Source organism: Clarias gariepinus, chromosome 4 (genome assembly GCF_024256425.1).
Source record: "Clarias gariepinus isolate MV-2021 ecotype Netherlands chromosome 4, CGAR_prim_01v2, whole genome shotgun sequence".
NCBI classification, from domain to species: domain Eukaryota; kingdom Metazoa; phylum Chordata; class Actinopteri; order Siluriformes; family Clariidae; genus Clarias; species Clarias gariepinus.
In genome coordinates, this window is record NC_071103.1 from 29,454,673 (window position 1) to 29,469,140 (window position 14,468).

Genomic DNA, 14,468 nt, shown 5'->3' on the forward strand with positions numbered 1-14,468 from the left:
AAAATATATATATATATATATAATGAATATATATATATATATATATATATATATATATATAATGAATATATATATATATATATATAAAATAAAAAATTATAATAAATGTTTTTTACATATATATGTACACACACACTTTTAAATGCAGCTTTGTGTGATAATCTGTCCTCATAGTTTGGTCGACGTCACGGGCAGCGAGGAATTCTAACTGCGCATGCGCAGAAGGGTTTTCGCTCAGTAGCAGGTAAAGGGCACTAGCTGCGCGCGTGCTCGCCGTTAGTGTCTTTGTCGCCGGTTGAAGTCGCCAAAATGTTCAAATTCCTGCCAAGAATTATCCTGCTCCTGTTGCTAGCGTTTCCTGCAACGATTCTTATCGAAGGTAAGCCTTCTAGGAAATAAGTAAATCAGTTTGTGGTGGGTTTGTACGCCTAGCTTGCTTGGGTTTCTCGGTTAGCTTTAACTCAGCAGGCCGGTGTTCAATAAATTCATCCTGCTCATGATTCAGTAAGTAAGCTTTACATTCAGTGTGCATGAACGTATTAGGTAGTGCGAGTCCGTGATGTTTTTCTACAACTTTTTTTATTATCTTAAGCTAAGTAGAGCTAACTATATACAGTACATTCAGCTCGAGCGCGTCTTGACTGACGTGTCCTTAACGGCTAATGTTGCTAGGCTAGTGCTAGCTTCAAATGCTGCGTTACTGTTAGTGTTGTGCTGCAGACTGGTAATATTAAAAAGCACTTATGAGGAAGTATTCATGCTGGTGTTGAAATTATTACAACATGGTGGTAGTAGGTGTAGTGATTTTCTTTAGTAGTAAATAGGCAGTCAAGTTGCTAGTTTAGCAGCCTGGTAAAGTAACGCAGAGTAAAAAGCGAGCAGTGATTGGCCGCTTATGATTAACCAGTTAAAATTAAGTTAAGTATGGGATTGAATCCTGTCTCATGGTTCATTCACATGTCTGTGTACCATTTGTGTTTGTAAGGCGACTGACAGCAAGCCATCTGGATGAGAGAAAGCCTGAGACAACTAGTTCATGATCACCTGAATTTATTGTTTCAGCTTGGAAATGTGTCAAACAAACAGTCTTCTGAACTACAGATTAGATTAGGTCTAAGATTAAGTACTCATGATTAGAGAGACCACAGATAAAGCTTTCTATTGATTTGTATCAGATTTTGTTTGCTTAAAAACAAACTACATACAGGTGCCATGTAGAAACTTTGTATTCCAGCTCTTAAAATGTCTCCATATTGATTCATCTATCATTTCACATCCTTACATAGCCCTTTCCACATACTGCATATGTCTGCCCTCGCTGTTTCACAAGTGGCACACCAAACATGCCAATATTAAAATATTTTACAAAAATATATATTTTTTTGTCTTTTAGTTTTCTGATATTGCAACAGAAAAACTCTGCATTGGGCCTGAGACATGTAAAAAATGAACCTTAAAATTTCTTGAAGACTATTTTCCCATAGTGAATTTTAACCCCTCCACCCAAACAAACCAATCTGACAACAAATAAACCATTGATGCCATGACAAGGTGTTTTGTATTCTTTATCCCTTTCAGGTACGTTTCAGGTAGCTGCACAGGATGTTACAGAAGAAGAAGAGGCAGCTGATGAAGATACTACTGATGATGTGATTGCTGAAGATGAGGATGATGAAGCAGAGGTGGAAGATGATGAAAACACAGAACTGGTAAGAAAATAGGGTAATATTCTAATTGTAAGCTTTTAAAAAGGAAAAAAAAAAATTACATACATTGCATAAATTCCATTGTTGTAATTGATCTGTGACAGACTGAAGAAAAAGAGGAGGAGGAAGAAGAGGAAGCTCTAGCAGGAGAGATGAAGCCTTCCCCTAATGCTGATACAACCATCCTGTTTGTCAAAGGAGAAGGTAGCTGCGTTTGCTACTTATTAGTGTTGACGTTGTAGTTTCTCGTTTGATTCAAAGTTTGTGATTTATCATTTCTAATGCTACTTAACAATTCTGTTTGTAATGATTATACATCTATGCATGATATAATTGGATTTGTATGCTGAGAAATGCAACCAGTTGGTTAATTTGTTTTTATGTTTACTCCTTGATTTATTCCCAGACTTTCCAGCCAACAACATTGTGAAGTTCTTGCTGGGCTTCACCAATAAAGGCAGTGAAAACTTTGTGGTTGAGTCTCTGGACGCTTCCTTCCGCTACCCTCAGGACTTTCAGTTTTACATCCAAAACTTCACTGCTCTCCAGCTGGGCACAGAGGTGCCTCCGCAGCGCCAGGCCACGTTTGAGTACTCCTTCATCCCTGCTGAGCCCATGGGCGGGCGCCCTTTTGGCCTGGTCATTAACCTCAACTACAAAGACAGCAATGTAAGTGTGACACTACAGAGCAGATGTAGATGGATTATTACAAATAAGCATCTATGGTGGTCATAAAATGGGGCAGTCTTTCTTTGGGGTGCAGTAATGTTTGTGACGAGGGGAAAAGTTTAGTTCAATGTTTTTCCTTCTCTGTCACCCCCACTTCAATTAAGAAAAGGCTGTTAAATAGCGTATTACTTAAATCAGATGTGCTGGGAGCCGAGAAAAAAACTAAAATGTCCAATGCAGGTAATCCACCCAGGCTGGAGCTGAGAGCCACTGGTTTAGTTCATGATTTTTTTAATAAAACCTACAATCTAGGCTTGTTTTCATACGTAACTTGGGATATATCTTCTGAAACCTATGTTATAAACCATGAGCTAATCAATGCCTATGATAAAGCTTTGTGTACTAAAATTAAATTCAATCTTTAAATAAAACATTTCAATAATTGTTTTATAAATTAAAAAAATAAATTTTGTTTTCAAAAATCATGAGCTTTTTTTGTTTGTTTTTATAACAGGGCAACGTGTTCCAGGATGCAGTGTTTAACCAGACAGTCACGATCACTGAAAGAGAGGATGGTCTGGATGGAGAGACGTGAGTGAATTTAGCAAAATCTACATTTATTTCTGCTTTTAGCTTATCTGGCTATTATGTTTCTCATACTGTTTGTAAGCATGTTTTAATGACTGCTAGGTTTTTCCTCCTCCCACAGGATCTTCATGTATGTGTTCCTCTCTGGGCTTGGCCTTCTGGTGGTTGTTGGCCTGCATCAGCTGCTGGAATCTAGAAAGGTAAAATTTCAGTAATGAAATGTATGAACTGTAGGATTTGATCCTTCTGAGCTTACCAGGTCAATTCAAGAAGATAATCAATATTTTATCAAATGTTGTAAATGCTACATAAGTTTAAATAATAGTTGTCATTGACATGAGGCGCTAAATGTGTAGTAAGAATAAGCAGCATGCAGGTATGGTGTTTGGGGGAAATGGTAAGATTTGTGAATCCCATTAAAAATGACCTGCTTGACTCCAATGAGGAAGTAGAGCGTTATCAATTTAAGCTATTAAAAGAAACTAATTTTTTCTCTGTATTTCCAGCATTAGCTATATCCTTAAGTGCTGTACGTGAGGACTCTTTGTATTTTCTAAACAGACGTACAGTAATTTCATGGCTGGAGCCATGTATTACATAAATGGTGTTTGCTTATCAGATCGCCCTGGACGCATGTTAATCCCACAGGACCTTACTGAACAGATTAGGTTTTATAGCAATTGAAATGAATATAACTTTCATGAATTCATCACTGAGGGGGTCAGAAGAGCACTCTTATCACTTGTATTTCTTTGCAGAGGAGGAGACCAGTGGCCAAGGTGGAGATGGGAACATCAAACCATAATGACGTAGATATGAGCTGGATTCCACAGGAGACACTTAATCAGATCAGTAAGTCTTGTCGTTTTCAAAAATTAGCCTTTTTTCACACATTTTGATCTTAATAACTTCTGACATGAACAATGGCTTTGCTGTATTTTCCCCTCTTTTTTTTCTTGCATAAACTTGGCTGGTGGTGCTCTTTCCTAATCTCTGGATCACTCATTCTATCTCTTTATTTCCTCTTGCATCCCCAGTGCAGAGTCGGCGAGGTGAGATTTTCTATTATTTTTCCTAAACACGGTCTCTCTTGCTTTTTTATTCTGTTGCAGGTTTTTTTTCATTTGTCTCATACTTTAAGATTAATTAAAATGCTACAAAACTGAAGAAGGAATGTTAGGTGATGGTGTATGCATCTTTTTTTCAGAATTTTTCTTTTTTTTCCAAAATGGTGATGTTGCATTTAGAGATCACTGAAATTTTATTTCAACCTTTTTGCAATAAAATGACAAACACACTTGGACCCCTGATGAAGAGTAATATTGTAAAAATAACGTAGGTAGTGTAGCCACAGAAATTGTTCAGTGTTTCACTAGTTATGGTGTCGGGTGTTCAAAGCGGATGACTACAGAGTCAAGTTGATTTTGAAATAATAACCTCGTTTTTTTTACCCTCTCCAGATAAAGCCTCCCCTAGAAGATCACCCCGCAAGAGGACGCAGAAGAGGTCTGCTGATTCAGATGAGTGAAGAGGCAGTGTAGCCCTGTGGCTCTTGGCTGTATGGTGCATGCTACTGAGCACAGTTTGACCATCATGCAAGCAGCCTACAGACTGGTCAATACATACACATCTTTATCAATACGGTCACATTTTTTAAAAAAAAATATATACAACAAATAGAAAAAAAATGTCTGACAACAATGAAAAGCTACTCCAGCCACTGTACTAGGCGCCCCCCCCCCCCTTTTTTTTTTTATTTGTCATATGGACTCATGTCAGCTTTTTAATCTGTTTATAAGAGGCGTATTCATGTGAGGGGTCCCCCCCCTTGCTTTTTTTTCCCCCTAGAAAGCCATGGCTCTGTTGTATTTGTTTCCTGGCACTGATTTTCTTCATGCACACGTGTATGCTTAGCTGGGTCTAATTTGGTGACTTGTTGCTGGCCAATACAAGTGTGCTTCTGTCATGTTTTAAAGTGCACTATGGTTTTTGTTTTGGGCCATTTTAATCTGCCACTTTGGTTTAGGAGGATTACTGACTGTATGAAATCCAGTTCCCCACTCATTAACTCTGATTGTGCCTATTTTTTGCCTCTGTTGTCTTTTCACTTCTCAATCTCCCCAGATACGGTTTTCAAGTGTGTTTTCAGGATTTTAAACCTACTCATTTTCAAGAGCACTGATTAGTACATACTTGGGGACTGGGAGTCTGCAGATTAATATATTTCTTGGTGGGTCTTTTTTTTTTTTTTTTTTTTTTTTTTGACTATTATTAATTATAAAAGTGTCTTGTGGCATGAATCTGGATGCCCATAATTAATGCTGTGTGCTTTAAAAGCATAGTACACTACTGTATGCAAATGGGCCCCTGTAGTTCCTGTGTGCTTTGCCAACCCATGGTATCAGTGCTTTAGACATGTACATGCTTTTTAATAGGTGTGTGATTAATTGACCGATAACTTTCTATTTGATGTTTTTAAGGTTGACTGATACCTTTTGAGAATAATTTACATGTAGAAATGTCAGAGTGAACCAACTGATGCTTAAGCTGAAAAAGGGGCAGGTCACAGGGTATCTCTACCTACACTTGGCTTCCTCATCAGGACTTTTAGCTCTGCTTTGCATTACAAAGACTCAAAAAAATTTTTTCCATTTGTTCAACAACTGGGCAATTAAATCTGTCCACACAAGTATTAAAAAAAGAAATTTTTGAAGAGATTGTGGGTTCACAGGGAAAAGTACAAAATAAAGATGGACATGAATGTGCATTTATTTTTTTTTTTTTTACACATTACCAAAAATGATCTAAAGTTACATTTAAGTAAAATATAAAATTTTTGTTTTGTATTCTAATATGTCGAAGAGGAAAGTACTCCCTTATTTTTCTCATTTATTAGTTCTTAATGCTCCTGAAAGGTCCTAACGCCACAGCGTGTTTACTTGCTAACTTTCCAGCTGGCTAGCTAAGGAATAAGATGATCATTCATAAAACCTTTTAAACATCTTAACATTCAGCATTAGCTGTTTTGGTTTTTGTCTAAGTTGGTTAAAAATTACATTAATTTCCTCTGCATTTGAAAGTAGTTTTGGTATTTATGAACTGTTCAACAAATTTAGTCTCTAAAGGTTTTGTTGACTAGAATCTGATACCGTTTCCTTAATGACTCAATGCAGGAGCTAGAGGAATGTTTTACAAGATATTAAAATACTACAAATTCTTTAGACAAAGTATGAACCAACTACAAAGTGTCCATTTATAAGAGTTTAAATCACCTTCATGGCTACAATTTAGGTGATCTAAAACATAAACTGTGTAATCAGTATAAAGTCTGACAGCTGTTTAGATATACAACTGAAAATCACATCATTCAGGTATTAATATAGTCACTTACCATTTACTGACAAGCTACCATGAGATGTTTGGTAGATCAGTTACATGTTAAAATATTCATTAGATCTTTTTTTTTTTTGTTGATTTGCACATAACTAAACTCCAGACTAAGGCATAGTCCTGTATCCCAGCTTCAGCTCCTTTGCTTCATGGATGCAGCTTAGCATATTAGCAATTACACAAAGTAATTTTGTGCAAAGTTCTTTTGTAGTTTTTGTCAAAAGTGTATTTTCATTCTACTAAAAATAGATCAGCATTCTAACATTTAATTATTAAAGTGATTCCATCTTCACTTGAAGATAGCCAGGGGAATTTCATTGCACCTGGGTGTCAGTTAACAGATAAGTCTTGATTTTTTTCTTGTATTGAAGCTGTGTAGGCTGCGGTTGAACATATTTTTGGCTAATGTGTAGAGGGAGAACAAAATTCTGCTAAAAACAGTTCCCTCGTGTTATGTACGTTATGTGTTGTGTACTGTATTACCAGGTTATCAGCATTTCAGTTGTTTTACTGGGTGTGATTAATTTATCTATAGTAACCTCTTTATCTTGGTCAAGGTCCCAGTGGATCTGGACCGTATCCCAGGAACAGTGTGCATGAGGTAGGAATACACTCTAAATGAGAGGCCAGTTTAGGACACTGTGAAAACACATTGACACACTCATTATGATTTTGGATTTACCCAGCATGTTTTTGGATGTAGCAGAAAAACCAAAAAACCTAAAGGAAAGTTGTAGAGGAAACACAGCAAGACAGAGAGATTCTGGAGCTGTGATATAGTAATGGACACACATGTCTCTCTGTTTTGAATGACCTCAATGTCAAATATTTTTTAAAAGTATGCTGTTCATGTAATACATTAGAAAAAAAAACATTCCTAGAGGGAGGCACACCAGGTTACCTTATCACCTCACAGATCCACACAAATGTCTATGTGGAATTTCGCCTGTTCGTCTACAGCTTCTACTGACCTCCAAAAATGGATAATTTGTTTATCACCATGATAGAAGTGTTTGTGAAAAAGTGTGCTTGGTATGTGATGACCTACCTCACACTTAGCTCTGGATTCAGAAAAACATTGACAAAAATAGTGTCTGTGGGAAATAAATGTAGAAATAAAATAATAATAAATTAAAGCTATAAATATAATTTGTGGCAGCACAGAGGTCTCACATCTCCAGGGGAGAGAGTTCGATTTCTATGGATGGAGTTTGCATTTGTTCTCCCTGTGCTTGATGGGTTTCCTCTGGGTAGTCCAGTTTCCCCCCCACAGCCTCACTCTCCAAAAGATCTGCACATTAGATTAATTGGCGTTCCAAAATTGCCCATAGTGTGTGAATGAATGTGTGTGTGCCCTACGATAGATTGGCACCCTGTCCAGGGTATAACCCGCCTCTTGCCTTAAGTCCCATGGGATAGGCTCCAGGCCCCCCGCGACCCTGAATACAGGATAAAGCGGTATAGAAGATTAATGAGAGTGAGTGTGCTTGGTATGTGATCACCTGACACTCCTACTTCACACTCAGCTCTGGATCCAGAACAACCCTGACAAAGATTAAGTGTCTGTGGGAAATAAATGAAGGTCTAAAATAATAATAACTGAAAGCTTTAAATATAATTTGTGGCAGCACAGAGGTCTCACATCTCCAGGGGAGAGAGTTCGATTTCTATGGATGGAGTTTGCATGTTCTCCCTGTGCTTTGTGGGTTTCCTCCGGGGACTCCGGTTTCTTCCCACAATCTAAAGATGTACATATTAGACTAATTGGCGTTCTCAACTTGCCCATAGTGTGTGCACTCGACGATGGATTGGCACAGAATCCAGGGTGTACCCTGTCTTGTGCCTGGGGTTGGCTCCAGGCCCTGTAACCCTGTACAGGATAAGTGGTATAGAAGATATATGAAAAAATATATATAATAATTATTATTTTAAATTAAAGATGTTTTTCTCTACAGTAGCAGTGCAGTGAGACCCCCCATGATGTGTGTGTGAGAGCAGAAGGGCTGGGCCTCTGAGGCTCTGAGCTCACCTGTGTTTGAGATGTTAGAAGGTGTTCTGTCTCTTTAAGGCGCCTGTCTGCTGCTTTGTGTGAGAGGAAAAGCACGCCATCGCCACGGAACATGCCTTAATTATCCAGGAGGAGAAGCTAAAGTAAACAAGGGGATAGGTAACGGTTTGTAACTTTGCGCACCCCTGTACAAGCTTTACTGCGACACGGTAAGTCTGAGAAACACTCATGTGTTGTGTTGTTTTGTTTGTAGTAACGTCATACTGTTTAAACCGCAGCGGAGAAGGGGATTGTTTTTTTCCCCCCTTCTTCTTTTCCCTTTCGTTTGTTTTATGGGCTACAAATGAGTGTAGGCACTTAGTGTTTAGTGTCGGGTTTACATGAAGCCATACAAAAGGAAAAAACAAACAAAGCGAAACGTTGTTGCGGTCAACAAACAGAATCTGATACAAAGTAACTTCTTTCGCCTTTGAAGCAGTCGGGGTGCTCCGCAAGCACGAGGAATGAATTAGAGGAAATTGGATTAAGCTTTATTTTTGTTTTGGAGGTCCAGGCAAAAGCATACACAGATATTTAAACTTTTAAACTGAAGCATGTCTTACTTTTTTAAGTTTTATTATTATTATTTGACACAATAAACGTTATGGCTGTGAGGAAAAAACTTCCTTGACCAAACTTGGGGTAAATTCCAAATGGATGCTCATTCCCTTTGTAAGTGCACTATGTAGGAATGACTTGCACGCGCAGTGAAGTGTACTTGATTAGCAATAGGAAGACATTTGGGTTTTGTTCCTCTGCTCCTTAAGTACCTGGCCTCATAGCTTTGATGTTGCCGCCCATTTTAGCACAACAATGGCGCGCGAGGAAAGTGTGGAAATGAAGCAGGGGTGTGTGTGTGTGTGTGTGTGTGTGTGTGTTTGTTTACCTTCATGTTCACCTCCATGTTTGTGCATGGTTCCCTGATGATTTTGTTGTCACTTCAGATATACAGTACTTGCATTTGCACTTCTTGTGGTTCCTGTGATCCTACAGGTGGGGTGAGATTTGCTGGCGGCGGGATGCAGTCGACCTGGACACACACAGTGCTGTTCGCGGCTCTTCTTGTGTTTTTGTCTGGGCTTTCCTTTTCTACTGCATGCAATAAAGCATTGTGCGCAAGTGACGTCAGCAAATGTCTAATACAGGTAAGGAGGATTTTTTTTTACTGGAGATTTTGGAGTGTGTCTGTTGAGATTTATGAGATGGTAGAGTTTCAGAGGATTCAAAATGTAGTCAGTGGGGTTAAAGTCATGGCTTCGTGCAGGCCACTCAGTTTATGTTAAGGCATAGAAAGACATCCTGTACAATTTATTTTGCTTCCAACTTTGCTGCAACAGCTTGTGAAAAAAACACTGAGGGTTATATACTAATTTTGGCCCTGTAGTGTATGTAAGTGTATGCAAGCACTTTGGATTGTTTCAAGCCCTGGGCTTGAACCATATAGGCTACCAAGAATCTACAGATACCCCACCCAGAAAAAGCTATAATGAAGCTAAAATAAATCACTAAAAATCTAAACAGTGAGAGAGATGTATACAGTGGGAAACTTTAGACACAAGACAAGGATAAAAATGAGCAAATATTTGTGTGCACCTGCCGACATTAGAGAGCAAGAAAGTGTGTGCGTGCGAACAAGAGAGAGAAAGAGAGGAAAATAAAACAACCTAACGGCACAAAAAAGGCAAGAATTTCAACTGCATCCATTTTAACCAAGTAACTATGCAAAAGAGAGTCAGGCACTGTTTAAATTATGAATAATATGTCTTAAAGAATATACACAATGCTGTACAACTTAATTTGGAGCAACTGAGTCCAATATTAAGAACATACTTACAGTAAACATTAAAAACATCATAAACTTTTAGTAAGAGTCAGATTATAAACTAAGATGGTTACGATTATTTCAAGAAAGTATACAGTGCTTTCCATAAATTCATAAATGGCTATTTTAATACAGTAAATGCATTTTGATCCTGGTATTTTTGCACCGGTGCCTTTTGTTTCTTCTTCTGTTTTTGTGCACATTTTATGATCTTCCCTTTCACTGCATCGCATACAATGCTCTTGTATTATTTATATTAATTTACCCTCTTACAGATTAGATTTTTACTTGCATGCATATCTTACAGCTGTAAACTTAATTTTCTTATGTGGGAATAATACAAGTTATAACATAAATCCCATTGTATGCACATTAACATGCAGTTTGTTTGTGGTTTTAGGGCTGTGGTTGTTCAGAGTGCACAGTCAAAGGTGAAACTAACAGCAGGGAAACAGAACCTTCGATATATGATGCTGTGCAAAAACACTTGAGCCAACCGTTATTCTTTTATATTAAGTTAAATGATGTAGAAGGAACAAATGTTTTTACAGTTTAAAAGCCAGTTTTATATGTAACAACATTAGCTGCAACTCTATTTCCCCTTTCGTCTGTTCCAACCACTCGGCATTCAGCATCAGCAGTATATGAATAACCAGCCTTATCATCTATCATCTGCATCTGCTTCTTACCGGTTTATGCCTTAAGTTAGATGTTTTTTATGCTTGAATGATTTCTAGGTTACTGTGTGGCTTTAACAGACAAAAACATTCCTTTGGAACTGGTCAGGTACAGAGACTGGACTGAAAAAAAGACACAAAAAGTCCTTCAGGAAGCATGGAGAACTATTCAAGACTATATTAAATTGCCAGAAACTCTGTCTCTAAGCAAACTTTAAAGATGTGAGGGGTGGATAAAGACTTTTTGCACAGTACTGTATATGCTATATATCTAAAACAACAAATCAGCTACTTGCTCTCAGCTCCTTGCTCTCAGCTCAGATCTTCAAGAGGTTAATCATCTTTTTTTTTACTTTCTTTCTTTAAGGTGTGGAGTCTATTAGTTTGAAAAAAATGTTTTAATTGTGAAATACCTGTACTGTCTCAAAGTCTGAAAATTACAAAATTATGAGGCAGGTTTTGCACTGCCTGTGGTGGGGATTAGGCTGCTTTTTGCACATCTGGAATGTGACCTTTGCTCTCAGCCTCTCCTGCTGTTTTGGTGATCTGGGGTTACTCCAGAAAACCACAGCATATGCTGTTCTTGATGGAGTTTCACCATAAAAATAACTACAGTTGTATTCAGGGATATGTATTTAATTTAAAAAAGAAATTATAACTACACTTGCGCACAGGATTATAATTTTTTTTTACTTCCATGTTTTAATAAATATCAGCTAACACATTTGTTTTTTTCAAAACCTTTTAAGCTGTAAAGGTATTAAAAGAAGTATGACATTTATTAAATTCTTTTGAAAAGCAGGTTTATATAAAATCCCTGCAAAATTAGACTCGCGGAGAATGTGGAGAATGCTGTTTAATTCGTTGACTTGACTAATGGTTGTTGGTGCATGTATAAAAGAAAATAAAGTTATTCATGTTTGTCAAATATTCAACATTCTCTCTGTTCATAATTGCTGCATAAATATTTTTGAAATGATGCTTTAGTGTTTTAGCAATTTTTTTCCATCTATTTTGCAGAACTCTTTTCTTTTAATAGATGGATCTTCTAAAGTTTTTGCTAGAAATTACATTTCTGTTTTTCAGGAGCTGTGCCAATGCAGGCCGTCAGATGGGAACTGTTCATGCTGTAAGGAGTGTATGCTGTGTCTGGGCACGCTGTGGGAGGAGTGCTGCGACTGCGTGGGTGAGTGTAAGCTTTTCACTGGTAGTTCATGTGAATGTAAAATTGAAACTGACACCAAAATGTAAGATTTGGACTTTTTGCCTGCTTTCTAATGCATGATGTTCAGTGCCATTCCTTTAGATGTTAAAGGAGAGTTTTAACCTGATATTTCCTAAATGCTGTTCATACTTTTCTGTTTTCCTGTTTAAGGATCTGTTTTGATAACAGCTGTGCTTTAATCTATCGACTCATTCTCTCAGGCATGTGCAACCCGAGGAACTACAGTGACACACCGGCCACCTCTAAGAGCACAGTGGAGGATCTCTACAGACCCATTCCCTCTCTGTTCAGAGCACTCACTGAGGGTGAAGCCCCCATCAACATGATGGTGGTCTCCTTTCCTGTAGCAGAGGAACTCTCATACCATGAGAACCTGGTCTCTTTCTTGGAGACCATGGAGGATCAGCATCAGAACGTCTCGTTGCCTGGCAACAGCATTCATTCTACTTATGATAACACTCAAGGTAAGGCATGGTCCTGTCATTAAATCTGATGTTTCCTAGTAACACACATACACACACACTCAGATTTTAGTATTTACACTGTATGAATTTCTTCCATATTGACAAAATCCACTAAGGATATTTTTCTCCAGAGCAAAAAGTTTGAGTTAAAATCTGTCCCCTTCCTCATGTGTTTGTCTAGTTTATAATGCACAACTATATCTAGATCTGTATAAAGGTTATGTAAGTCAAGGGAATTTGCAGTTTACCTCACAGATAGTGGATGCCTCTAAAATAATTAAAAAATCATCTGTCTAAAATTTTACGTATGAATTTAATAACAAGAATAAATTTTAAATTTAGAATTAATGACTTGCCAGTTTTTTAATAAAAACAAATTGTCCATCATAATACACATGGAATTACCATATATGCTCCAATTGCTGAAAAGTGAACTTCCAACTGAATACTTAATCAGGCAACCAGCGCAGAGACTAGCAAAGGTGTTGATGTTCAAAAGGAAATTACAGCTTATGTCAAGGGTTCAAAAAAATAATTTTCCCTTTAAACCAGAGGCCCAAGAATAGGATTTCCAGTTGGTTTAGGAGTGTCCATGTTCAGCAATGCAATTAATAGGTGTAAAACACCATAGTAGTTTTTAAAGGCTTATGTGAAGTAGACACTGGGTGCTTCAAGGATTCGCTTATTTATTATCACAGTTGTATTCAGGATTTTTAAATGCTTTTAGTATGACCTCATTTCATGCACTTTTTCTTTCCCCTAAACCTGAATGCATCAACAGTTCATAAAATGTGGAATGAAAACATGAGTTGCTAACCATCTAAAAATTCCATATTCTAATAATCTCTTACTCTTTATCTTTTCTAGAAAACATGTGCACAGTGGTCTATTTTGATGACTGTGTTTCAATTCGCCAATGTAAGCAGTACTGCGAGTCGATGGGGGGCTCGAAGTACCGCTGGTTTCACAACGCGTGCTGCGAGTGCATCGGGCCTGAGTGTATCGACTACGGCAGCAGAGCAGTGAAGTGCATGAACTGTCTTTTCTAAGCCACTAGACTTGGAGTGTTGCAGATGCTCACACAACAGCCACAAGAGGGCACAATAACAGGACCATAGGCACAGGAGTCAATGACCTGGGGTTGGGAAACGGAAGCGACAATCATGTAAATTACAAGACCTTGTGATTTTGCTCTTTGTATTATCCTTTTATACTTTGTTTAATAGTTTTCTAGGAAAAGAAAGTCTTTGTATTTTTCTATAAAACATTGCATAGGCAATCATTCTTCAAATAGTATTCCTACTTCTCTGAATAATGCGTTTTATAGCATGTTTACTGTTACCAACCTTTTATTTCTGTTTACTATTTAAACCTAGTTCTCACATGTTTGTTGTATATCAAGGTACCATATGGGAGGAAACAGAAAAGTCCCTGTAATGCTGCAGTCATAGAATAGCACATAGCATTTTTAAATAGTTTTTTAGGAAACGTCAAATGAGATATCCTTAGTTATAATTCCTCTCCACCTTGTACGAAGATAACTTCTGCTTTTACCACACAGGCATGTAGAGGATGCAAACTGAAGACCTGTCCATAGACATGCTCCCTGCTTAAGCCCTGTAAATATTAGCTTGGAGTTTATATCTGTATTCATTGTAGTCGTTGTATCCTAGTGAGGGTAGGTTTTGGTACGGTTACTTAAAGGTACTTTTGCATTTTGACCGAGGCTGCTCCCCCCAAAAAGAACTGCATGTTTAAATTTTGTGTTGCAGTGCCTGCAACATTGAATAAACATTGCTGGTTATGCTTCTGAGGTAATTTAAAGTTCATAAGAAGTTTAATGACTGGATTAATTAAAGCAGAATTCAGTTTGAAATATG

At 37.6% G+C, this 14,468-nt stretch overlaps 2 protein-coding genes across 3 annotated transcripts; both read left to right on the forward strand.

Moving 5' to 3' along the window:
- Positions 1-228: 228 nt before the first annotated feature.
- On the forward strand, positions 229-5,728 carry ssr1 (signal sequence receptor, alpha). Of its 2 annotated transcripts, XM_053495296.1 has the most exons (9): positions 229-379; positions 1,579-1,709; positions 1,811-1,910; positions 2,113-2,375; positions 2,890-2,966; positions 3,085-3,163; positions 3,722-3,815; positions 4,001-4,015; positions 4,424-5,728. In XM_053495296.1, exons 1-9 carry the CDS (start codon positions 310-312, stop codon positions 4,489-4,491), a joined length of 897 nt encoding a protein of 298 aa, XP_053351271.1. In that variant the 5' UTR covers positions 229-309; the 3' UTR covers positions 4,492-5,728. The 2 variants fall into 2 exon arrangements, with proteins under 2 accessions (XP_053351271.1, XP_053351272.1); XM_053495297.1 differs by lacking the exon at positions 4,001-4,015.
- Positions 5,729-8,422: 2,694 nt separating this feature from the next.
- twsg1b (twisted gastrulation BMP signaling modulator 1b) lies at positions 8,423-14,468 on the forward strand. Its single transcript, XM_053495299.1, has 5 exons — positions 8,423-8,570; positions 9,394-9,545; positions 11,986-12,085; positions 12,325-12,588; positions 13,456-14,468. Exons 2-5 carry the CDS (start codon positions 9,420-9,422, stop codon positions 13,635-13,637), a joined length of 672 nt encoding a protein of 223 aa, XP_053351274.1. The 5' UTR covers positions 8,423-8,570; positions 9,394-9,419; the 3' UTR covers positions 13,638-14,468.